At 37.7% G+C, this 27,815-nt stretch overlaps 1 protein-coding gene across 2 annotated transcripts; it reads left to right on the forward strand.

Annotated features, from left to right (window-relative positions):
• Positions 1 to 1,722: 1,722 nt before the first annotated feature.
• Positions 1,723 to 27,657, forward strand: chrnb2 (cholinergic receptor, nicotinic, beta 2). 2 transcript variants are annotated; one of them, XM_042772384.1, is made up of 6 exons: positions 1,724 to 2,092; positions 16,799 to 16,944; positions 17,944 to 17,988; positions 19,205 to 19,314; positions 20,470 to 21,601; positions 24,932 to 27,657. In XM_042772384.1, exons 1-6 carry the CDS (start codon positions 2,047 to 2,049, stop codon positions 25,082 to 25,084), a joined length of 1,632 nt encoding a protein of 543 aa, XP_042628318.1. In that variant the 5' UTR covers positions 1,724 to 2,046; the 3' UTR covers positions 25,085 to 27,657. The 2 variants fall into 2 exon arrangements, with proteins under 2 accessions (XP_042628319.1, XP_042628318.1); XM_042772385.1 differs by lacking the exon at positions 17,944 to 17,988 and having other exon boundaries at positions 1,723 to 2,092.
• The last annotated feature ends 158 nt before the right edge of the window (positions 27,658 to 27,815 follow it).

The following is a 27,815-nucleotide window of genomic DNA, read 5'->3' on the forward strand; positions in this document are numbered from 1 at the left end:
TGATGCTGCCTTACAACAGCTGGATAGTTGACATCATAATGCATATGTGTAATAGTTGATTATTACCCATGATACTGTAATCACAGTTATTACAATAAATAAATTTGGAACCTTTATTTTTATTAAGAGTGTGTAAATCAAGTACCTAAAAGGTCAACATCACATTGACCTGGTAGAAGCATGAAAAACAAAACTGTCACTCAAATTCTGAACAGATTATACAAAGAAATCGAGAGTCACAACATCACACATTCTAGAATATTCATGGTCAGTTATAATCATCATACCTACAGCGTAAATGAAAGTTAGCGAATGTTAGATACGTGCAAAGTTCAGCAGCTTTGCATTATTCACTTGCAGTGTATTTTGGGTGTGCACGTCCACATTTCTATCAAGTTCCTGTTATATCTAAATGTTTTTTTCTGTGCTTAAAGTGTAAAATGATCAAGCCATCTATTATTAATATTAAGAAGTACCACTGATGTATATTCTGGAGTCCCCAATTAACTTTCCATGGAACAGTTTTTACAAGTTTTTTTTTTTCTTAGCATGAAAAAAATAATCTGAATCTAATAATCTAAAGAAACTTTTACCACTATAAAGAATCATTTGTGCAATGGAAAGGTTCCACCAGATGTTCAAAGTTCTTCATGGAACCATAGATGCCAATATATATATATATCTATATATATATATATATATATATATATATATATATATATGTGGGGGCTTGTAGTCCGTGATGGTCTGAATGGCTTGCCACAGGCTCTGTGTGTCTCTGCTGTCTGTAAAGTGGTTGTTGATTTGTTGAGCATGTGATTGTTTTGCATTTTTGATGCCACAGGACAGATTGGCTCTTGCTGTTTTGAGGGCTGCTTTATCTCCTGATCTGAATGCTTCATCTCTGGTCTTTAGCAACCCAAGAATGACTGCTGTCATCCACGGCTTTGGGTTTGCACGCGTGGTGATGGTCTTGGTGACTGTAACATCATCAATGCACTTTTTGATATAAGCACTCACAGTTTCAGTGTACTCCTGCAGGTCTGTGAGGTTGCTGTAGGTGGCTGCCACTTTAAACATGTTCCAGTCTATGCACTGAAAGCAGTCCTGTAGTTTTGAGGTAGCATCATCTGGCCAAACTGTGATGAGTTTTTGAACCAGTTTGGCGAGTTTCAGAAGTGGTCTGTATGCTGGAATTAGCATAACAGAGATGTGATCCGAGTACCCGAGGTGGGCGCGTTCTTTTCTGTTGTGTAAACAAAGTCCAGTGTTTTTTTTTCCCCTTGTTGCAAAGTTCACATGTTGGTAGAACTTTGGCAAAACTGTCTTTAAGTTTGCGTGGTTGAAGTCACCGGCTATTCTCTGCAACAGAACTGTGATTGCTTGCGATTCTCCACCACTTCATGAAAACCATTTTGATGGAAGTATATCTACAACTGAATGAGTTACACCTTTCATGATTAGTTTATTGTGGAAATTGTGATCTCAAATATTTTGATTACTTTTCAAGTCATAGTTCCTAGACAGAGAAACTGGTTTTAATATTTCCACAGAATGTGCTGTCACTGAAATGCAAAGCCTCTTCTGAGACGCACTGGTAGTCTTCAGGTGGACCAAATGACCTTGTAAAGGAAATGGTAAGTGTCCTGTGAAGAAAAGAGAGAGAGAGAGAGAGAAAAACACATTCTGTGTAACCGGATGTAGTGAAGGGGAGTCTGAGGTATGCCTGCCTCCCCCGCCCCTCCCCTTCCCTGTTTCTGTCATCTCGTCGCATCTCCTCTCGCGCACCGCGACTAGTCCTTCATCTACCTGGCTGCTCATAAAACCGTTCCCACTCCATCGCTGGGGAAAACCACTCGTTCGGCGACCTACAGCCGCTGACGGAACGATGCCAGGTGCCGAATAACGTCGAGAAGAAAGAAAATTTCTTTACCCCTCGCGCGCGTGTCCACCTCGACAAAGTCACGCTCCGATACGCACGACCAAACGCGCGCACGGGAGAGAGAGCAGTTCACGCGCGGCAGATGCTTCGCCGTCCTCGTTGAGATGATGGCTCTGTGGACGCTCTTCTGCATCCTCGCCATTGTGAAAAGTAAGTTATCTGGTCAAAGCAGGGGAAACGCTACTTTGAGGCTTTTATTCGCGAAGCCAGGCGAACGTAATGCAGGTTGCTGCGCGAGCACAAGCATATATGATATTGACATAGAAGAAGGGATGTATGGAAGCAAACCTCTTTTGGAGATGGAGAGATGCTGAGAGGTGCAATATGAATCTATACAATCACTCTGGTAATGTGGTAATATTTCATGTGTGAACTGAGTGTTAACGGATACATTATGTACATATTTCCTGTCGTCTTGTAAGTTGCGCACAGCGCGTGCTGTAGCGCATTAATATAAAATCACGGCGGCGTTTCTCCTTGTGCGCAGAAGTGCTGAGCAGCGGTTATGGCAGTGTAAGCCTGAATGACAATACACATCATTACTGCAATGAGCCGCAACCGCCACAGCTGCTGAGATGTGATTTTAGAGTCTCTCTGGGGTCGCCTCTTGACGAAGATAACATTTAGTTTGTGTTTATCACTCAGCACTTCCTCGCAGGAATGGATTGGGTATAGTTGCAAAGCTTGTGTTAAATTGCCATGCTCATAAGGCGAGGTTGCAGAAATGGCTTGAAGTGTGCGTGTGGAAACATAAGGCATGGGTCTTTAACACCCTGATGCATGCATTATTAAATCACTACGGAAAGTTTAATGTTTCTTTTTGCTTCAAAACAAGAATGCAATGATTCCAATTCAGATGTTACACATCTGTCACCATGAATTTAGGGTTGTATTGTAAAGTGATCTAAGTAAATGACAATTTCTTGATAAGCAAAACACACACACACACACACAGTACATTTGTCTAAGTGAATTTAGGTTTGTTTTTTAGAGTGATATACTTAAATAGCAAAAGATAAAGATATATATATATAGTTTATGTATACATATATATATATAGTTTATATATAGTATGATTATCATAATGAATTATGTTATTCATTATATTATTCATAGTATATCACACACATAGCCCCATCACACACATTTTCACACATATCTTGCTGATTTTAGTATAAATCCCTGCTGCTGTTGCTCTGTATTTATATAATTAAACAAAAAAAAAAAAAAAAATTGCATTATAAAAATTACATAATTCATTTTTTTGTAAATAAGCTTAAAGGTAATCACAATAGAATTTGATGGAAATTCCCATTGAAATGCCCAGTAAACACATCTCAAAGTCCAATACAGTGGACAGAGGTATTTTATTTTACATACAGTAACTGTATCTTCTGAAATCAGAAAAGAATTTAGAGGTACTTGGTATTACTTTGGTCAGTATAAACAAGACAGCTGAATGATCAAAAGAGGATAAAAAGTAAAGGACTCCAAAATAAAAATCTGCTAAAAATGTACTCACTCTCAGGTAATTCAAGTTGAGAAATTTAGCATTACATCACTTGCTCACCAATTTATCCTCTGCAGTGAATGGGTGTCATCAGAATGAGAGTCCAAACAACTGATAAAAACATCACAATGATCCAGTCTGTTAATTAACATCTTGCATGTTTGTAAGAAACAACCCCATCATTAAGTTTTTTTTTTTTTTCAAAATTTAAACCATTGCCAAAATATGAGTCTGTAATCCATAATAACCCAATCCTTTATACCTCCAGTGAATGGATGGCCTGAGGGTGAGTAAATGTTCAATAAATTGTAATTTCTGTGTGAACTATTCCTTTAATGGTGAAGTAAATGTAACATCACACACTCATAAGGGTTAACATGACTTTAGGGTTTAGAGGGATAAAAATTAAAATAATAATTAGGATTATGATTATTAGTCAAATTTGTAAAAAATAAATAAAAAAGTAATTTGTAAAATGTAATGAGTTACCTGATGATCTTTAACAATCTATTGTTGGTGTAACCTAATATAGTCTGGATAATTCAGTCATTTTAATCAATGTTTCATTTAAAACCAGATCATAGATCTTACCACAGCTGATCGCAAAAAAATGTGATGATGTAATGGTTACAATTCCCTTGTTAGAAACATATTGTCAGAGCAAGAATTATAACTGAACAAGCTTAGTATGAATGAAAAAATAAATAAATGTGCACGCGCACACACACAATTATCGCGGGCTGGTGGAAATCGGCTTAGGTCCTTTCTAAGTGTCAGACCCCAGAAGGCTAATTCAGTTAATTAACTTTGACTACAAGTAAATGAGTAAAATAACGAGTGACTGTCAGATGTGTGGTGAAAGGGTTTGTTAGGGTCAAAAAAAGAGGAGGGTCCTCGCTTCACCATCCCACAGCCATGTTTTCCTTGTGGTATAAGCATGTTAAGATCCTCTTAGCAGCATCATAAGGATAGATTTAGTACTAGTACATTAGCATAGTGCATTATACTCACTAGTGTATTATTAGGCAGTTAATGCAGTAACCCACCCAATCATATTAGATAACCATTAACTGAAGAGGACTGAAAAGTTCGTTATGGTGATGAACACACATGTATCCAGTGTGTGAATGATTAGGGTTATGTAATACACACATAAGGAGTATAGCAGTGGTCTGTGGCCTGTTTTCTCATTAAGTGCCATCAAATCACAAGCACTGACCTGTAGGACATGTTTAACTCTTGTTCAGCTAAAACCCTACCCTCTATACTCTTGATATCATCTTTTGAGAAATAATCTCTTATGGTATTTTAGATAATAAAACTCTTTTCAGAATAAAAGCCACCATGCTTTGCATTACCAATTTTAAGTTTATGTTCTGTTGCTGAACTGCAATAAAATATTGCAGTGTAAAGTTTAAAGGGAAAGTTCACCCAAAAATGTAAATTCTGTGATAATTTCTTCACACTAATGTACGGTGGCCGTGAAGGGCAAAACAGATTACAATTCTGAAAACAAAATAACAAATTACAAACCCAAATGCAAATCTAAAAAACAAAATAACAATTCAGAAAACATTATAAGTCAGAAAACACTATGACAAATTCGAAAACAAAACAACAAGTCAGAAAACACAATTAAAAATCAGACAAACTGGAAGAGGTAGGTATAGTTTGATACAGCGCCATTGGTTTGGGATAATTCACCGCTGACTGGACTAGACATCTGTCAATCAAAGTATACAGAAAGAACCAGCCAAAAACAGCAGAATCCTGGTAGAAAGTTCGGAGATGGTTTTAAAGTAGCTCGGTTTAAATGTATTGTATGAATTGCGCTTACTAAGGAATAAAACATACGGAGTGTCTATATATACTTTGTCCAAATAATCTGCCTTATTAGCATTTTGGCATTGGTATTTTATCAGCTCCAGTGGCACAGGTGGTTATGTGTGAGCCCTTGGCTTTTTGATGCGATCGACCTGGGTTTAATCCCACCTTCGCAGAACTTTTTTCTCCCTTTTCAAATCTTGTATTAGCAATCGATTGTATTTACACTAAGTGAAAATGACAGGATTTTTAGCAATATGCTATTTACACTAAGTGCAAATTCCTATTTACACTGTGTTAAAATAGCAGGATTTCTGCTATGTATACTACTTGTTGCAAATAGTGGCAATTATCTGCTCTTCAGTATTGTAGTACATTATAAAACAGTATGCAATAATAACGTATTGAGTGTAAATTATAATTTTAATTCAAATTATTAAATGGATGCCACCTTATTGGTTCAAAAAATCCCTCCCTACACCTACCCTAACCCTACCCTATACTTTATTTTCACCTTTTTGATTATTACCTCAAATTTTATTGAAAATAGTTGCCTTTACGATGTGATATGAGATCTGAAAAGGGAAAAAAAAAAGTTTGGCAAAAGGTGGGATCGAACCCGAGTCAAACACGTTAAAATGTCAAGGACACACACTTAAATAGACATTCTGTATGTTTTATTCCATAGTAAGCGCAATTCATATAATACATTTAAACCAAGCTATTTTAAGACCATCTCCAAACTTTCTACCAGGACCCTGCTGTTTGCGGTTGGTTCTTTCTGTGTTCGTTGATTGACAGATGTCTCGTCCAATCAGCGGTGAGTAATCCCAAACCAATGGCGCTTTCTCAAACTATACCCACCTCTTCCGGTTTGTCTGATTTGTTGTTGTGTTTTCTGACTTGTTATTTTGTTTTCAAATTTGTCATTGTGTTTTCTGACTTGTTATAATGTTTTCTGAATTGTTGTTGTGTTTTCTGAATTGTTATTTTGTTTTTTAGATTTGCATTTGCGTCCGTAATTTGTTATTTTGTTTTCAGAATTGTAATCTGTTTTGCCCTTCATGGCCACCGTACTAATGCCATTAAAAACCATAAGACTTTGTTCATCTTTGAAACACAAATAAAGATATTTGTAATGGAACCTGAGAGATTGTACCAAAATTTTGATGCTTCAAAAAGTTAATGAAGACATTATAAAAGTATTCCTTATGAACTGAGCTTAATACTTATACAGATTGTGTCTTCTGAAGAGACACAATGTTTATATGTGAATAAAAAACCTAAACTAAATCTCTTGACCAAATAAGGCGATCATGTCTCTTCAGAAAACTTGGATTAAACTTCTCAATTCATACAGATTTCTTTTCAAATGTATTTATAATTTACTTATATTTTAAGTGTCAAAGTTTGGTGCATTGAATTTTAAATCGAGGGACAAACATCTCTCAGGTTTCATCAAAAATATCTTCATTTGTGTTGATGAATGAAAAAGAATTACGTTTAGTATAATTTAGTCTAACCATGTAATCAGTTTGAGCCAAAAAAAGAAAATGAATAAAATAAAATGTATAATAGGTAGGTAGGTAGGTAGATAGGTAGGTAGGTAGGTAGATAGATAGATAGATAGATAGATAGATAGATAGATAGATAGATAGTATTCATAGGCACCCACCCAGCCAAAATATATGATGAATCAATATTCAGTTCCTCTCACCTTGTCCATTCTGCCCACGCATTAACTGTAATGTCAGCAAGTTGGTCCTGACTCTGCTTTGCTGAATGTCATTCTGTTTGGCCTCTCTTTATCAAAGAGGAGCAGATTTGGCAGTGATTTGGACTAAATACAGATTCGGCCTTGAGGAAGCTGTAAAAACTGACAAAACCTGTTGTGAAATGACTTATGGCAAACTTTATCTACCGGCAGATCGATGGTGGAGACACAGAGGGTCGAGCCCTCTCCACCTCTTGCATTATAGCTCTGCTACAAACTCACACCTAGGAATCAGACTTTACAACATACCACTACATAAGTTAAAGATGAGATAGATGGATGTTTTTGAACAGAGCATACTGACTTGTTGAGAGAAGAGCCAGTGATGCTGGAAGCGGATGGTGGAACAGGAGGCAGACGTTGGAACAGTCAGGCGAGAATCAGTGGACAGTGTTTGGTGTGTTTTTTCAAAAACGAGACAGATCTCAAAGCTGCAGGCTTGCATACTAATCAAATTACATATCTGCAAACTTGCCCATGCGTGTATCACTGTCTTTCCCATTTGCACACATGCATAAAGAGATGCGCATTTTGAGGGGTCAATAAAGAGCAGTGAGTGTAGGTGCGGATGGGAGGTTCACCTCCTGGTCTATTTTTAGTGTTTATTATTCACACCTCAGTGCACACACACTCCTCCTCACAGAGTCTGTGTCTCTCCCTTACTTTTGGTTAAACACACTGACTGTTTATGGGCTTGTATGGTTGTTTTGTCTTCTTGTTTTTTTTTATTTTTTGATCGCAAACCCCACCATGCCTATGAGAGTGTTTACACTCTTATAGTTCAAATTAATTGTTCACTCAGAAATTAAAGTTCTGTCATAATTTACTCACCCTAATGTAATTCCATATTTTTGAAGCTGTAAAGGTCCTGTTCATTGAAATTGCATGTAAAAGATATCTGCACTTTACAATGAAATGAAACAATGACATGAGCATGAAATGATAACCTTTTTTATAAATCTACACTACCATTCAAAAGTTTGGTGTGCATTCATATATATATATATATATATATATATATATTTTTTTTTTTTTAAATGTCTACTTTTATGCAGCAAGGTCACATTAAAATAATTAAAAGTGAGAACGAAGACATTTATAATTTTACAAAAGATTTCTCTTTCAAATAATTACAGTTCTTTTGAACTTTCTATTCATAAAAAAATCCTGAGAAAAGCATCATGGTTGCCAAATCATGGATAGCAGAACTGTCACAACTGCCTCTATAAATGATAGTAAGATGTTTCTTGAATACCAAATCAGCATATTACAATTATCATGTGACACTGCAGAATGGCGTTATGATTGGTGAAAATACAGTATCATGTGAAAATGAATAATTTATTTATTTTTTGTTTTATTTATGTATGTGGGTGAATTAAAATGTATTAAAACAAATTAAAAAGTTATTTCAAATTGTAATAATATTTCACAATATGACAGTTTTCACTGTATTTTTGATTCAGAAAAAAAAAGAAAAAAAGGCAGCCTTGGAGGTTATGGTTGGTTTAATTTCAGAATATGTGAGGGATTTTGACGATTTTTTAATTTTCAATAAAAAAACTTACCGACCTCAAACTTTTGACCAGTATTGTTTCTACTTATCTTACATTTTTCTGTTTCTCTCTCTCTCTCTCTCTCTCTCTCTCTCTCTCTCTCTCTCTCTCTCTCTCTCTCTCTCTCTCTCTCTCTCTCTCTCTCTCTCTCTCGCTGTGTCATGTAGATTGTGGCTTATATGTGCATATAACATGCTCACATTGTGCTCTTGTCATCTGATCTGTATGTCAGTCATGCTGGCTCACCACTTTAGCCCATCTAGATAAGGCAATGATCTGGCACTCTGGTCTGCTCTCATATCTTTGATCCACAGACCGTTTCATCGGCCAGCAAATGATACTGAGATTTCACACAGGTTTCAATTTCACACAGATATCCAACCAGCATGTCTTGCTTGCTAATCTTCTACAGAAGTTGGAATATCTGTCAAAAAAGCGTATAAACCAGAGGTCTTCAGCCTTTTCATGCCAAAGACCCCTTAAACAGACCGAGGAAGAGAAAGAGATTGTTGCATTTGCGTAGCCATGAAAATAACCATTGACATACTTGTATATTATACTACAGTATACATTACATTGAGCTTCTTTAGTTTTTGGTTGATGTTAAAGCAATACTGTATTTTTTTTTAACTGAATTGCCATAAATGTTATATGAGGTAAACAGCACAGAACTCTGATTCAGCAAAGACCTTATGAATATTCATAACTCATTACCTTATTTATTCTGTGTTGACGTTTTGTTCATTATATTCTGTCATCAGGCAAAACACATGTCCAGATTATTTGTAGAGAAAGATGGACTATGATGTTCTTGAGATGTCAAGAATTTTCCTGGGAAAGAGAAAGAAAGAGAACGCAAGCAAGTAATGTGTAGAGAAAAAGAGGCTTTTCAAACCTTTAGCTTTTTGGATGCCATGCTTTTAATAACAGTAGAGCTTTATAATTTATTTTATGAGGAACAACTTAAAACAGGTATAGATTAATTAAAGAGTATGAGATCTCATATTCATCAAATCCAGTTTTTAATGTATCCAAGGTAAAATTATGATTTGAGAAAGAAATCTAATAAATTTGAATACAAAAATGTATTTTTATGTTAATATGGATTATACATTACTGAAGCAAAATATAACTTCAACACCTATAAATGTACAATTTTGTGGTGGTCGACACTTTATAACAATGAATACATTTCATTACATTAAATATTTAAACAAAAGTAGGACAACAGGGCCTCGATGGTCAGGTGTATTAATTTCTGATGAGCTGCCATTTTTTTAATCCAGATGTGCCCATGTGTTGCCAAACCAATGTTCATTTTAGATGAGCACAGACAAGCTCAGACAAGCCATTCCAAATCATCCAGACATAACCCTGCCAACAGAAGCTGGACTAATTGTAAACACTCAATTTTCAGAACCATTTTGTGTCTATGGAGCATAGTGATGGTAGAGAAGGAAGCCAGATGTATGAAGGGAAGCATAACAATGAAACAGGTTCAGAGTGCTATCGATCCTTTTAAAGCACATTTAAAGAGGGCACTGTACGATCAAAGCTGAATAAGAGTGATGCTGAACTGCTTAAAGGCTGATATATACAAATGCTGTGATTATGTTTCATGCATATTTCAGCAACGCTAATGTGGTTTTATTGCACAGAATGAAAGAACACCTACATATGATTATTATTACATTATATGATATAAAATGACAAATTCTGCAATAATGATTTTGAGCAATTTCTAATTCCTCTGGTAAACGAAAAAGTGACATCAAAATCAAATTCTGACAGGTAGAATTTGGAGACATATTGTTCGGCAGGATTATCCTGTAAAGAAGACAATGTCAGCCAGATGAGCTTATAAAGCCGACTCGCCTCGTGTCCTTGTGGAATGGATGCAGTATGTGTGATGCAATGTGAATGTGCGGTAACACGAGTGCTCAGATCAATACCATCAGCTCGTCCTATTTCTCCTGAATTGACTTCTCCCTTTCTTCTCTCCGAAGGCATGTACTGCAGAAATGCAGCGAATAAATATAGCACAAATATGTATATACTGTAATAGCCTGAAAGGAGAGACTATTTTTTTGCATGAGATATTTGTCAGCTATTTACAGCTGAATGTATAGCATGAACACCACATGCAAATTAGCTTTTTTATATGTTTGACATCTTTGACATTTCATTCATTCAATAAAATACTATCTATTTATATGTGCATGAGTGAATGTGTACATGCATGTGTGTGTATGTGATAGGGCTGCCCTTAACTAAAAAATTTTCTGGTCGACTAGTAGTCATTCATTTTAAGCATTATTTGACTAATCACACGTTTATTAATAAACCATTTAAATCATGCTAATGAGCCTTTAATTGGCTAAATAGCCTAATAAGCACTCAAGCACACACATACACTGCGTTCCAAATTATTATGCAAGTGACATATCAATAGGATTTTGGTACAATAAAGAGTCAGATTTTTGTTTGTGTTGTTTTTCACATCTTTTTAGATAACTGGTATAAATCTCAGACAGGTTTGTTTAATAGTTTGCCAGGTCTTGTTAGGTAAATGGAAACCCTACTTAAAGAGGTTGTTCCACATTATTAAGTCACAGTTCTCATGAAATATGATGAGGAAGAAAGATCTCTCTGAAGATGAAAAGTATGAAATGATGCAATGTCTTGCAAAAGGCATCAAAACAAACAATTTCCCGAAAAGCAAATAGAAATTATTGAACTGTCAAAAGATTTGTGAGTGACTTAGAGCACAAAAGATCTTGGTCAGATAAAGATTTATTAAGGAAAGTTTCTGTCAAACAAATGAACTGTATTATAATGCCAGCTGTAAAAAATCCACTGCTGAGCAGCAGACAGGTGTTTGAAGCTACTGGAGTCTCAAGATCCTCTCCATGCAGACTGACAGTTGTGTGTAAAGCTGCGTTTCAGTCACTGCTAACCAAACCTCACAAAGAGAAACCTGCACAGTGGCTGTAGAAACACTTCAGCTTCAAACACCTGTCTGCCATTATTTATATTATTTCAAATAATAACATGTGATTGTTTGCTTTGAAACATATTATTCATGGCAGATCAAATTCTTTATATATGTGGTATTGCTGCTTTGGGCACATGTTTCTCATACCAAGAGACTGCATGTAAACTTGTAGTTTAGTCTGTGAGTTATTAAGGAAAATGTCAAATATATCACAATTGCTCCTGGTTTCCCCTCAAATATTTTTCTCCACACAAGCCAAAGTGCATGGAAAAATTATAAGCACTTATAGAGAGCTGGAAAAGACAGCATCCCACTGCCTGGCTTTATATAGCACAGCAAACTCACAGAGAGAGGATCAAAGAAGAAGAGAAAACATGCTGATTTATTAAAATACCTTCTGCTGCAAAACAACCCCGCACAACATTGTCTTAAAGAGGAGAGAGAGGAAAGAGAGAGAAAAGAAAATGAGGATAGTCATTGCAGCATTTGCTGAACATTAACAGTCATTTCAAAACCATGGACATAAATAAGGGGTTGGTCTTCTCTGCTGTTATTATAGCTTTCGACCTTCTAGGAAGGCTTCATACTTGAGGAAGGAACACTGATGCAGGGATTTGCTCCTGTTTGTGTGCAGTTGTGATCTTAATTCATCCCAAAGATGTTCAGTGGAGTTAAGGCTTTGTGCAGGCCAGTCAAGATCTTCCACACCAGCAACACCACCATATATGTTGTTTTCAGGATTCAAAAGAACTGCATTTATTCAAAATATATATTTTTTTGGTAACAATGTAAAAGCATTTACTATGACTATTGATCAAGCATTCTATGTACAAAGCCAATATACATATAGTTCTAATCAACTGTTAACATATCCTTTGCAGATTTTTTTTAACTTTATTTTTTTTTTGAATTTATTTCTGCCCTGATGATGTTACAGTAGATATTGAAATATACTAAAATTACACAAATTATTCAGTTCATAAGGTCATTTTTTGATATCCTTGATTACTACTGGGTGTTGCCTTCTTATAACATGTAAGTATCTGTTATGCAGCATCTTCATTTAAAAAATAATCTTCATCTTCTATATAAAATTATTTATATTTTTTTTATTTTGTTTTCTATTTTTAAGGCCTAACATCTTACAGATTATGTAAGAGGTATTTAAATGTATGAGTGTAAAAAGTGTTATGTAACACTGTAAATAAAGAGACACAAGCCCAACTCACCAAATCAGGTAACTCAATCTCTCATGGGCTTTTTTTTAAAGGGGTAATGACATTAATATTTTTTTTTTTTTAAATGTTATGTTTAAGGAGTGGCTCAAGCATGAGGAGAAAATCTGAAACTTGTAAAACTTGCACATCAAAATCTGAACTTGCATCTGTATACTGAATCAAGTGTAGAAACTGTCAGTGATTATAATGAGTCCTATCTGCTTTTGACACAATGCAGCGTTCATGTCTGGTGTACACAGAGCAACTGAATGCCAGTGGACAGGGCCTTTGGTGCAATGATGCATAATTATTCATCAATTTCTTGCTCTGGGGGCAGTAGTATGCAAAAATATTTGCACGTGTGATGTCACAGATTCCAAAATAGACGTTTCTGGAGCTTGATTAAATGCTGATATAATTATAATGAGGAGGACATTTTAAGTTTTGAAACTTGATGATTTTATAATACAAAGACCTCTTATATGTCAAAACTTAAAGGAAAATTATCATGACCCCTTTAAGACAGGAGCAATAAAAGAAGGGAAACTGAGCAGAAAGGGGATACTGCATTTAAACAGAGACAGAGAGATTTAGAGCATGTACAGGTGGACATGAGCACAGAGGAGAAAGAGAGAGTTAATGTTGTGTGATTAGAGTTTTTATTGATATGTACCGTTGAAACATCTTTCCTGTCCACTGAACATAACAAGAGCAGCAAGAACAAACCAATAAGAGAGAGGGAGACAGAGACAGAAAACAGGATGGATGAGTAGTTAGAGAGAGAGACAGAGGAAATTTATTATGCTGACCCTGAGAAAGGAGAAAGAAGATGGGAGAAGTGGAGACCAATATGCTACACCATCTCTTAGTGCAATATGAAAGAGAATATTTAACTTGCTTGTTAGAGTCATTTTATAGTGTATCTAAAGATTACAAATATGCCATGTTCTGTGTCGATTCATATTGGTGGGACTCAAGTGGGGAAAAACAGCTTTTACTTGATTTGATGAATAAAGCCATCTCACTGGATTGATCTGTAGGTGCTATTGGTCAATTGCAGGAAGCATGCAACAAGGTTTTTATAACCATGCAATGATTCACTCCTCCCGTAGTGCATGTTCTGTGTGGCTGCCGAGTGATTCTGTTGGGCCGTCTCACGGTGGTCCCAGCATGTCATTCGGTGCGCCACCTGGAGGTACCAACCCAAGGTTGATTCAGGAGCTGCGCACGGCGACTGAATTCACCCTCCGGGTCATGAACATCATGGCGCGGTCCCTTGGCAAGTCAAGGTTCACGCTGGTGGTCCAGGAGCGCCATCTCTGGGTCAACCTGGCTGAGATGAGAGACGTTGACAAAGTACACTTTCTTGATGCTCAGCTCACAGGCTGGCCTTTTTGGCGACACTGTCAAGGACTTTGCCCAGCAGTTCTCAGCAGTACAAAAACAGACTGAGGCCATTCAACACATCTTGCCCTGCATCCTCCAGCTGCCACCATTCCGTCGTGGGCTGCGTCTCAGCCTGCTTGTCGCCCCCGTGTCTCACCTGGCCGCTAAGTTCTCTAAGAAGACAATGAAGCTGCCCTGACACGGGCAACCTGGAGATGTGGGAGACTGCTCTTCAGGAAGAGGCGAGGACAACGCCGTTCATTTTCCCGGAGGAGGGCCGGTTGAAGAATCCTTTGTTTCATTTTCTTGCTGTTCCACCACTGGCTCAATGACCAGCGGTAACTACATTTTCAAAGAAAGAGCAGTTTCCTTTTTCCTCCAGGTTACAAAGTTCGTGGGTTGACAGTGAGCGACGCACCCCTTCCTTACCCTCACCCATGACACCCCCTATCGCCAGTGGCCAAGAGATCATGGTTTGGGACGCAATGCCTCTCTTTGCTGTGATGACTCAGAACACAATGCTTCTGGGCTGCCCAGCACAACTCTCCATCACTGCACCACTGCAGGTACATCGACAACCCCTTTGGTGTCACTCATACGGTGTTTGGGAGCGTGGCTTGTGCTGCCCAACCCGTCCCCCTGGCTCATTTGGATGGTTTGACTTGGCTACGCGAACCAATCACAAGGCGAGCCATGCCCCTTGGGGGTGTTGGGTGTGTGAGCTCAGTGTATTTAGTGTTTTTGGGTGTTGGCACACGGGGCCTCTCTGGCAAACATCTGTCGAGATGCAGGCTGGGTGACACCTAACACTTTTGCCAGGTTTTACAACATTCGTGTAGAGCCGGTTTCTTCCCATGTGTTGGGTAACAGGTAATTGGTGGGAAGAACTGGCTCAGTGTCACGCTTGCTGGACCATTCTCCCTCACACGGGGATGCAAGCACTTTTCTTCTCCCAGTAGAGTTCCCCGGTCGGTGAACCCAGGTCGAGCATTTTCCAGCACCCCCGTCAGTCAGACTTGGCAGAGCAATCTGACGCCAGGGCAAGTACTGGTGTTAGCATGCCCGGAGTTCCAGTCAGCCCCTGTACTGTGCTAGGTGTGATTCCCTGTGGGCAATCCCTTATGTCTATTCTTCCATGGTAAGGTTTCCTTCTTGGTAAACCCGTGTCTTCCATAGACAGACCCACTCTGTCAGTCTCTTCTGACAGTTGTTCCATCCCTATTCTAAGGTAGGAACTGCCTCAGAGACACATTCCATATGTAGTACTGCCCCATGGGTCAGTCCACATCAGTATCTCCATGTCACCTCCCTATGGGTAGGATGTGGTCTCTGTAGTGACCTTTTCCTGAAGGCTCACTTCCCCATTTTTCTGAAAGGCTGAAAAGAGCAAATAGGAAAGATTTGAAGCAATCTTTCACTGAAGGTTGAAATCCCTTCCAAAATTTTTTTGTGGATGGAACAGCAGCATGGCCTTCTCCAGTAGCGATGTACTCACCATTTGGTTCCCTTTGGTACCAAGGTCAGTGAATTTGCGCTGGGGCTTTGGGAAGGTTATGACCTTAGCGTAGGTTTTGTCTTGACATGCTACATCTTGTCAACATTTGCAGAGCCACAGGGTTGTGACGGTGTTCAGGTTGTGGCGTTTTCCATAGACCCCTAATGTCATCATGACATAAACTTGTAGTGACCGACAGATAGGGAACATCTCGATTATGTACGTAACCCTCGTTACGTGAGGCCCTGATGGAAGGAACGGAGACGTTATGTCCCCATGCCACAACCTAGAACCACTCGCTGTTGCCAGGACACATTCACGGCTCCTCAGCGGAAAACCTAATGAGGGGATGCACGTTGTCACCTTATATACCTGTGTCCACGGGGAGTGGCTCAGCATGCAAAATCCACAAACAAATTCTCATTGGTGTTTTGCCTTAAACTAAGAGATGATCGGGCTCCCAAGTTAGACCCCTAATGTCATCACGACATAATGTCTCCATTCCCTCCATCAGTGAATGAGGGTTATGCACGCAACCAAAATGTTCTCTTTACTAAACTGCAACACATTTTTGCAGGGTTATCATTGTTAATTAAAAAAACAAAAAAAAAAAATTATTTTGTTAGTTGAAATTTTTTTTTTATTCATATAAAATAACGTTTTTTAATTGTTATATTATTGCCTTATCATAATCAAATATATTACTGCCAATATTTTGATGATTTGCAATGTTTTCAATAACTAATATATTAATATATAATATACATATATATTAATATATTAATATATCAATTTCAATAATTTCAAATATATTATTTATAAAATGTGAAATTGCTTGAACATGTTTTGTATCACTTATATACTAATAAGTGAACATTTATGTGTTTATTTATTTATTCATTTTTCTGTGGTTTCCATGAAGAGTTACATGAATTTTGTTATGTTTCATGAGTCCAGGCTGTTCTCCAGAGAGGAGGTTTTTTGTGTTTTGCAGCTGTGCCTCAGGTTTAAACAAAACTACACAGCAGATGCCACTTCCAAAAATGGGAATCTTTATGAAATGTGGGATGCATATTGATCTACAGTATATCTTTTACAGGCAGTAATGGGGCAGATACAGAAGAAAGACTGGTGGAGCATCTTCTTAATCCAGCCCACTACAACAAACTGATCCGACCAGCGACTAATGGTTCAGAACTGGTCACAGTGCAGCTGATGGTCTCACTGGCACAGCTCATCAGTGTGGTCAGTGAACATGTTTACATTTTGTTCTCATATTTACATACAATATGCATGTAAATAAAGGTTTCTCTAAACTGGTCTAGTTTTTGTACATGCTGTGCCTCTTTTATCATCCTTACAAATTGTATTTCACTTCATCATAACACTAGTTCCCTTCAGAAGAGTTCAATCAAAATTTGTCAGCAGTGACAGAGCCAAAGCATTTAATGAAACCCTCTTGTGTCTATTCAACATCTCTTCTGTTTCCAAATTTGGTCGGTTTTCAGTGTGGTATTATGTACAGTATCTTAGCTCAGTAAGCCTTCTTAGGCCTAAAATGGAGCTGTGATATAATGAAGTTAGGCTTAGAGGCCTCTATATTAGCATGAATTTTAGAGTAAAATTATGTCAGTATGCTGTAAGAAGTGAGTATGGACAACAGGAAATAGCCATCTCTGTTCCCACAGGTGCAGCAAATTACCCATGCTTACTGACCACTCATTCAATGCTAACTGCTCAGCTGTCAGCCAGTTACATGCTTCCTTCATGCTTGGAATGCACTGTAAATCAACAGCTCACTTGGTGTCATTCCTGTATAATTCATCTCTGGAGGGGGGCTTCTTAACATCCTTGATCCATAAAAGAACCATTATGCTTAGGAATGTAGCCATAAAGTCAATAAAAAGAGATATTATACCATAAAATTCTGAACTATGATGAATACTTTCTTTTTGTACTTGGTATTATATTATATTATATTATATTATATTATATTATATTATATTATATTATATTATATTATATTATATTATATTATATTATATTATATTATATTACATTGAATAAATGCTGGAATAAATGAAATTCTATAATTCATTGAAATGTGTGGTTCAAAAACGCAGATATATTTTTATTATATAAAGTATAATTATCTATTCTTATTATTAAGTTGAATTTTATTTGCAATTTGTATTGATTTCTTTACATTTCTCTGTTTTTTTTCTTTCTTTCTTTTCTACACAGCATGAGAGAGAACAGATCATGACCACCAATGTCTGGCTTACACAGGTCAGTCAATACTTGCATTACTCATGCCCCATTTTATTTTCCACATGTTCAGTTTTCACAGACACACATTTGTTTTTCTATCATTATTGTAGATTTTCCACTGATTTCTATTAAAATTTACATAACTATTATTAAATTCTTTTTTTTCAAGATTAACTTAGATTAACAAGACTAACATTCACAATTAAATAGCTGGTACAAATAATAAAAAAATTCCTACCATAATTAAAAACAAACAAACATTGTGAATATGCAGAATATTCACTATCAGTTTGAGTTGAAATGCCAATTTGAGGTTGTTTAAATCATCAGTATCTCACAAGCTGTTTTTACATACCAAACAACCCATGGAAATCTGTTTGTACAGATACACTACTCTCTTACACATCTCTCTTTTTTTCTGTCCTGTTCTCCATTTTTCTGTCACTCCCTGTCTGAATCATCTGCTCATGGTCACTATGACCATAGATGTCAGTTGGCAGGAGATATTGCCGCTGTCAGTACAGGTTACCCATAAAAATTTGCCACAGTGTGTGTCTTTCCTATCCAGAGTGTATGTGTATGTGATTGGTGTGTCAGAGTAAAAAATGTAGTATAATTACATTAGTTACACTATCTGGTCAAAACCCAACAGGAGGTGTATTAAATGACCATCATTAGACATTTATCACTCTTTTTGTGTGTATTAATATGACGACCATTAGCTAGGCTATGCCTTTTGACAGCTCTCATTTGCAGTCTGCAACATTTATGGCCTCAAGTAATTATTTCTAATCTTCTAATCTAGTTTATTAGGACATTTCTATTAGTAATGAAAAGTGACAGACCATTTATACATACGCTAAATATACTGCTAATTGACTTAGAGCAGTGGTGTGTGTGACAGATGAACATGATCTTAACAGCATGTGGAATTGGTTACATCTCCTGTTCACAGGTCAATGAGAAATTACGTTTTTATGACATGAGGAGGAAAATATGGTGGGAAAGGTGATAAATTGATTGTGTATTTCAGCTTTATCCAAAGAGTCAAGGTTTTGCTGTAAACTTGTGCTAGTAGGTGTTGTAACTACATTATCTGGCTGCAAAACACATGTTTTTCCATTGACAACCATTCAAAAGTAGCTGTTTATTCTGCCATTGACATGAATGGTAATCCTAATGGATTGCTTTCTTCAGGGATCATCTTGCTTATTTATTTTCACTCTGTCCTCAGGAGTGGCAGGACTACCGGCTAACATGGAACCCAGATGAGTTTGATGGCATGAAGAAGGTCCGTCTTCCCTCAAAACATATTTGGTTACCTGATGTTGTTCTTTACAACAAGTAAGTCTCAAAGATTTTCCCATTTTTGGCTCTTGTATATTTACGTATCTAGTCAGTTTATCACTGTCTTTATCATATCTGATTGTTTCTTTCCATCACCTATTCCTTTCCTCTGTCAAGGGTAGATAATATCCTTGCTTATCAGTCTTTGTCTCATTAGTGGTGTTCCCGTGTCACATTACTTGACCTCACTGTAAATAAAGCATGTTCCTCCTCTCTCACTGTCATGTCAAGCAGTGGAAGATGTTTTAAATTCAACCTAATTAACACCAGCTTCCCTCCTGTGTTTGTCTTTATGTATCATTGATAAACCTTGCACAGAGACAGCCACAAACAGGCCCCAAACACTAAGGTTTGAAAAATGTTCTCAGCGGATTCGAGTTCCATTTTTTACTATTGTTAGGATATTTTCTGGATTATGTACCTTGAAGATGTGATGTATCTGTACCAAATGCCTGAACTAAATGGTTACTTAAGGCACTTAGATTTGAAGTGAACAGGGTCAGGCCATCAATATTAAAATACACTGTATTAAAAGTATAGCCACAAGATGTAATCATTATATGTAGGCATGCAAAATGTGATGTGTGCTAAAATTGTTTAATTAAATGTGTGCCTTTAAAAAAATGAGTGAGGAGTCTAAGCAGGCTTTTACACTAGCACTTTTGGTGTGCACCTGGTTTCATTTGACATCAGAGTTTGGTTCATTTGGATTATGTGAATGCTGTTTTCTGAACTCCTGAGTCTGTCTAAGGGATGGTCTGGGGTAGAGTATGTTCAAACTTTGGTGCGGTTAATTTCTGATTTGGAAACAACAACAATTTTTCAGAATCCAAAGTAAAGAAGTGAGGTGAGCAAGCAACAGTATCCATTTATGTCTCCATTTTCTCCTGCATAGTCGTTTCCTAGCAGAATGGGTAAATAGCTGCCACTCTGTTGACGCAAACGTAACAGAACCAAAAAACAGTGTGAATCCAATCCAGGTAGAGGATGGGGGATCAACTGAACTTGGATTCTGACCAGGCAATCGAATCAAGTGTGAAAGCACCCTAAATTATTTTATGTGAAAATCAACATTATGCCACAAATGTTATTGATAAAGCTTACTTTGAAGTATAAACCATCTCATAACCTCTCTGTCTCCTTTCCCATCAGTGCTGATGGCATGTATGAGGTGTCTTTCTACTCCAATGCTGTCGTCTCTTATGATGGAAGTGTCTTCTGGTTGCCACCAGCGATCTATAAGAGTGCCTGTAAAATTGAGGTGAAGCACTTCCCTTTCGACCAGCAGAACTGCACGCTGAGCTTCCGCTCGTGGACCTATGACCGCACAGAAGTGGACCTGGTTCTGCGTGCGGATGTGGCTAGTATGGACGACTTCACGCCCAGTGGCGAGTGGGACATCATTGCTCTCCCTGGCCGTCGAAACGAGAACCCCTCAGACCCAACCTATGTAGACATCACCTATGACTTCATCATCCGGCGCAAACCCCTCTTTTACACCATCAACCTCATCATTCCTTGCATCCTCATCACCTCGCTGGCCATCCTAGTGTTCTACCTTCCATCGGACTGTGGGGAGAAGATGACGCTCTGCATCTCTGTGCTACTGGCCCTCACTGTGTTCCTGCTGCTGATCTCCAAAATCGTGCCGCCCACGTCTCTCGATGTCCCTCTGGTTGGGAAGTATCTGATGTTCACCATGGTGCTTGTCACATTCTCTATTGTGACAAGCGTGTGCGTGCTGAACGTGCATCACCGGTCGCCCACCACACACACAATGCCTCCATGGGTAAAGTTGGTGTTCCTCAACAAGTTACCCGCCTTGCTCTTCATGCGGCAGCCACGCAACAGCAGCGAGCGGCAGCGTTTGCGCCAACGCCGGCGTGCCAATGAACAGCAGGAAGGTGGGAGAGGGGGTCTAGCAGCTGGGCTCATGGCGGGACTGGGCCTGGGCGGCTCTTCATCGGAGAGCAAAGAGAACAATGAAGCGTGCACATGCTATGTGAACCGGGCCACAGTTAAACAGTTTGGGGCAGAGTTGGGTGGAGGTGGTGGTGGAGGGGGGTCGACAGATGGACTAAATGGGATAAGGGAAGGGGGGAGAGCGGCCAGGGAAGGAGGTTCAAATCCATTACAAAGCTCTGCTCTACCTCGGGCAAAGCAGCAGCCCCCTACGGTCCTCACCCAGGCTCTGCTGGCCCAGGCCTGCCCAGGGTTCGAAGAGGCTGTAGACGGAGTCCGCTTCATCGCAACCCACATGAAGAGCGAGGATGACGACCAAAGTGTGAGTCATTCTATTTCAGAATCATCTGAATGTCCAGATGAGTGTTTTTTCATTAGCAACAATAGCATGCTATCATTCATAGTTTAAATAATATGTCAGTTTGTCATAGTTTGATCCTCTTCATCATTGTATTTTAAATGATAGAGTAGTGCCAGTGGCAACCAGCTTGATGATTCATACTAGAAATATGAGATGAAAACATTCCCTCTTGTTCAAGCCAAATAACTTCATTGCTAAGAAGCTAAAATATTATTAGGCCTGCACAATTTATTAAATAAGCAATTATGAATGCAGTTTGATCATGGCATGCTATGCTGTAGTTCACCCAAAAATGAAAATTCTGTCATAAATTACTCACGCATGTTGTTCTAAACCATAACACTTTTGTTCATCTTCGAAATAAATGAAATATTTTTAACGAAACCTGAGATATTTCTGTCCTTCCATAGAAAGTCCATGTAGATTTGACCCGTAAGGTTTGTGTTCATGCATTAATCAAGTGTGGTTAAGCTTCCATTGACTACAGTATATTAATGGCATGTGGGTTGATCAACGTTTAAATGTGAATAAAAGCCTGAAGTAAATCTGCTCATCATATTAAGTGATATTAATATAAGTGTAAAATTTCTCAGGTTTCATTCAAAATATCTTCATTTGTGTTTCAAAGATGAACGAAAGTCTTTTGGCTTTGTAATGACATGAAGGTAAGTAACATGATAACACAACTTGCATTTTTTATGTGGTGAATCAGAGGTGTTTAATTAGTCTACCAGCCTGCATGCTGCTAAGAAGACAGCACTTAAATCAACAGCACATTAAATCAGGAAGGGAGTTTCACCTTGTTTTGAATGTGTAGCCTGCTTAAAGACTATGGCATGCAGTTGCCATACTCAAAATAAGTACTGCATTTTAATGTAGTTTATGAACAAGTTTATGAACTAAATTAATAATCATGATCACAATACAAAGAAAAAAGTTTGTCATTGTCATCCAGACAACATATATCACCTTTTTGAATTTGGCAAATACTGTAGCTGTAACACTGGTGTCCGGATTCTACTTACTCAGTGACTGGATCTGTATCCTGAACTGTATCCTGAACTGTAAGAATGACAAGATGGGTTGGTACACTAGTGTTACACTGACATAAGAAAAGCAGAACTGAAGCAAGCCAAAGTTCCAATCACTAATTGTTAAATTATATTATAATGTTACATTATTTTTCAGCAACTACATCTAAAACAAAGTTAGAAATTACACTAAAACTGTTAGAGTGAGCATTAGATCATCCAGGGCTGACTCAAAACTTGACATTCATTATGAGCTCAGTGAGAGCTTACACACATTCCCACAGACACACTCAGATCAATATGCAGCTCCATACTTGTGGTTTAATAATCTCTGATGTGGAGGCTTTGACAGGCAAGTCCTAAAGCATTAAAAAAAAGAGATGTGGTCTTTAGCCAAAGCACAGCTACACATCAGCACTACACTCACTGTTGGCATTTAAATAGCTTACAGTCCCATTCTGTCAAACACCGTCTGAGTCTCAGCATTACTCACATATGAGAGCAGCATTCGTGCTGGATGATACTAGAGGTGATTTCTTTTTCTTTTCTTTTTTACAAAGATATGCATTTTACAAGCCAAGTGATAGAAGGCAACTGATCTATTTCTAGAAATGAAATTCAAGGTGATTAGGTGCTGGACACATATATTAAAATACAATACAATATGTAAAGTGCCAAAGAGATATTAATAGATTTATAGTGAGTTTTTGTCTTTATCTTTTCACATTATTTTGATGATATTGTGTAGTTAGAACTGTCAGCAATATATTTTATACAATATATTTTATAACTCTGCAATATTTTTAAGTGAACTTGAACAGTTGGTTTCTCCTTAAGAGCAGGAACACAGTCAACATGGGGTAAAATTAACAGCACTCAGTAATTCTGTCAATCATCTCGACCTGCACACAGTTTCATTCCCATAGTAACAAGGCATCTCCATGCCAACTCCCTTGCAGCCTTTGCCGTGGTTATGGTTCATGTCCCCTGTGTCTCACCTCATCAAGAGCAGTGTGGCGGAATGAAGTCTCTGTTCACATTAACCTTTTCCTTCACCCTCTTCTCTCTTCCCTTCTCTCACTCACTCCCACACATTCACATGCAGTTTCCCATCTTATGTTTACCTCTCATTCTTTTTTTTTTTTTTACCCCACCCTCTCATCTATGTCCTGTCTCCCTTTTACATCTGACATCTTCATATCTTTTTGACATTTCACCTTTTTAAAGGGATATGTCGTTATTCATGCAGTCTCTGGTTGTTCTAAACCCATTTGCTGCTATCTGCCGAAGTAGAGGGCAAATGTCAGTCTGGACTAATGATAGGTTTTTACAAACCTTTTTTGGAATCTCAGACAGAGTGGGGATTTAGTCCAGGATTCTTGTTCAGGCCTCTCGTCCAGTCCACCGTCCCCTCCGTTTAGGTGAAAAACCACACAAGCCACCGTATAGCAGTCAATCACTGTTTGAATTTTTACCGCCATTTAGGGACGAGTATATCTGAGACACATTATACCAGAGTTGGAAAAAAATTCAACAGGAAATAGAATTCTGGGAAATGGTTCAAAAATGTATATGAAGGCCTGCAAAATCTTCAAACTTTAAAGCTCTAAAACTTTTAAGCAACACTCCCAAGCCAACATGCAGTTTGTCTTGACAATTTTTTTTTCACAGTTAATTAGGTTAAATGTATTATTTTCCAATTCATTTGAAGAGAATAAAGAAAATGAGAGAATGGAAAATAATTACGGAAAATAACGGTATACAGGTTTGGAATAACAGTTTGCAGCAAATAATGACAAAATTTTGAGGGGAATTATTTCACTCCGTTCACATCAGTGTTATTTTAATATTATTTAGATACTACTCTAATATTTAGATTATAACATTAACACTGTATTTTCAGTTAGCTTTCAGTTTTATATTTTCGGTTTTAATTTCAATTCACGTTTTAGGTATTTTGTTATGAGCTATTGTAATTTTTATTAGGTTCCTTTTTTTGTTTCTATTCAGCTTTAATTTTTTATTTCAGTTTTAGTTTTAATAATTTTTGTACTAAAACTCACATTAAAAAGTTAGTTGCCAAGGCAACGTTCCAATTTTTTTGGAAAGTTTTTCATCAAATATTTATTTTTATTTCATCTTTATTTCAATTAACGAAATCGATTTGTAATCATTTTATTTAACTATGCCTACCCTGCTGTACATCCCTCAATCCATCCATCAGCCCACTCCTTAATCTGCTGTTCTTTTTATCTTACAGGTGAGTGAGGACTGGAAGTATGTCGCCATGGTGATCGATCGTCTGTTTCTCTGGATCTTTGTGTTTGTGTGTGTCTTTGGCACAATCGGAATGTTCCTTCAGCCTCTGTTCCAAAACTACACAGCCAAAACTATCACCAACACACCTGGCTGACTAACCACCAACCCCCGCCACAACAATGGACGCTATACCCCATCAGTTGTGATGGGAGGGCGAAGGGAGGAGGTGGGGTCTGCTGAAGGAGAGGGCAAATGTCACTCTGAACTAACCTTAGGTTTATACGAACCTCTTTTGGAATCTCACACAGAGTGGGGATTTAGTCCAGGATTCTCGTTCAGGCCTCTCGTCCAGTCCACCTTCCCCTTCTTTTAGGTGAAAAACTACACAAGCCAATTGGAGAGAATGGAGACACCTGTTTACTTTGCTCAGCAGCCAATCAGCACTCTTCTCTGCAAATAGAAAGCCATCCACCACCCACAAGCTCTGAAATGAGCAGTCTGCTTCCTCAAGAGTCACATGACTTGTTACCTGTACATGCAAGCTAGTCAGACAGAGATGAACTTCAATGCCTGTTTTAACATCATTTCAGTCAGATTTTCATAGTTAAATCTGTCTTATTTTTTTCTTATGGTCTAGTAGCCTGTCATTCTGATTTCTGTGCGAACATACAAGTGTCTGGTCCTTCGAAATGGGCTTTGATGCAGTAGTGTATTATTATTATAAATATAATAAATGTGTGAATTGTATTACTAGTACAACACACAACATAAAGAGGGAGGATGCCTGGTGAGATGTGAGTGACAGTGACTGTGTATAAAGACTGAAGGTATGGTGGTACTTTAAAAAGTTAAATTTGCCAAAAAGGGGGCCCACGGTGGTGTAGAACAGGGTTCCCACCCATAAAAATCCTTCCCTAGCTTTGTGATTTTTTAGTACAACACTGAACAGATGAGCTCTGAGCTGAATGAGTCCCTTTAGTCCCTAAATGTGGTCGGGCAGACTGGCTAATACATAGACAGACAAGTCTTAAAGCACCTGTTGCCATGATGAAATTCTGAGCAGTACTGCATTATTAGGCCTCCTACACTTGCTTGCAACACATAATCGCTTCTCATGAAAATATAAACCATTGGTTATGAGCATTCTCATAATCAAAAACACATTTGGTCAGTGGCTTTTTAGATTCCTTGATTTTATGTCATAATTTACTCGAATTTAATACTTGACATTTCCAGATTCTGTGCTTCTTGTTTGTATTTTGGCAAATTTGGTTATGATTTATTTGCAGATTTACAGTACTCTCAGTTCCATTTAATAAATTTGATTTAAATATTTCACTAAATATAAACATATATATATATATACATACATACATACAAACTACCATTTAAAAGTTTGGGGTCTGTAAATTTTTAGAAGCCTTGTTTCATTAATTTAATCCAAAATATAGTTTAAACTGTAATAATGTGAAATTTTACAAATTAAAATAAATATATATGTATATATAACCTAGTGATAATTCATAAAAACATAGTGAGGCAATATCATTGCTAGCTGTTTCCTCTGCTAATCGAGCCTCCATATCCTTCTTCTTATTTGCATATCTTGACCCTTATGAAATCAAGGGCCACTAGCTGGCAGTTAAGACTTTAAGTGTGGCTTTCTCAGATTCATCCATATGGTTCATTAAGCAGGGAATCTCCAAAACTCATCTTTCAGAAAGCAGATTATGCAAACATGTTCACCCATGGATTAAACATTTTTCACGATTATATTTCCTGAGAGCTTCAAATGACCTCACACTCATGCTTTGCCTTTTCAGCCTTTCTTCTCCTCTCATATTTCCCTCACCAGGAATGCTCTGCAAAAAGCCCTATTACAAACCACAAAGCAGCATAGTACAGCTGCTCTATTACATTAACATATCATGACCATTAGCTTTTAAAAAATTAAACAGTATAAGGGTGAAAGTCAAACTATGAATGCATTACTTTTGTCTTTGTTTGGGCTCCAAGTGGCAGGAAGTCTCCAGTGACTCACAATGTCTGTGTTCACAGCGTGACATCAACAACGAGACATAAGTCAGTATTCACCACACAGAGTCCTGTCTCTATTCATTAAAGCATTCTGTCTGTGAGAGCATGCAAAACGGCTTTCATAACCATAAGTGCTTAAGTCGCTCTAATTCATCAAAGGAAAAATGGAATGAAGAGAAGAGACAAAGGGAGGAGTGTTTCTCCCTATGTTATCTCATGTCACACTCACAATCAAGTCAACCTGTTCAATAATGCAATAATCCAGAAGTGTGACATCACAATGATTCTGTGTCAAAATATCTTTGTTGACCAATAAGAGTGCACCGTCTTATTCACACTAATGGCACTTAAATGCCCGTCTCCTATCCTCACCTCCCTCTTTTGGGTGACCGATCACATTTATCCTGTCAAATAAAGATTAGAAATTCATCATCTCTTTGTGTTGGACAATTCTTGGCCTATTTGCACAAATAACACTTTGTTATTTCTCTGTTAGGGAAAGTTGATCTCAATTTTTTGCACTGAATGCAATGTCTTTTTCACTTCTGTTTAAATTCTCTAACAAGATGGACAAGAGGACTTGGCTTTTGTGTTGTTCTGCTGCCCAAGGACTTGTTCACCAGTCTCTGAACTCACATCCATTGGCACTGCCACCTCCTGACAACATAATAAATTCATGTCTTATTTCAAGTTGGCTGCGCATCCTCCTTTATGAAAGCTCTTCAAGCCAACTTTACATGAGAGCAGCTAAGAGAAAGGAAATGCACGTCCACACATATTATTTTAATGTGACCTTCAGTTTATGCTACATAAAACAGGACCTTGCTTTTGTATGTTCCTACATCCTG

This window comes from Cyprinus carpio, chromosome A16 (assembly GCF_018340385.1).
Source record: "Cyprinus carpio isolate SPL01 chromosome A16, ASM1834038v1, whole genome shotgun sequence".
Taxonomy (NCBI): Eukaryota; Metazoa; Chordata; class Actinopteri; order Cypriniformes; family Cyprinidae; genus Cyprinus; species Cyprinus carpio.

Excerpts from the sequence above, each read along its gene's own strand:
- chrnb2 (XM_042772384.1), top strand. The coding sequence starts at position 2,047 with ATGATGGCTCTGTGGACGCTCTTCTGCATCCTCGCCATTGTGAAAA. Across the intron at positions 17,989-19,204 it reads CCAATGTCTGGCTTACACAG|GAGTGGCAGGACTACCGGCT; the intron begins GTCAGTCAATAC and ends CTCTGTCCTCAG. Across the intron at positions 19,315-20,469 it reads GATGTTGTTCTTTACAACAA|TGCTGATGGCATGTATGAGG; the intron begins GTAAGTCTCAAA and ends CTTTCCCATCAG.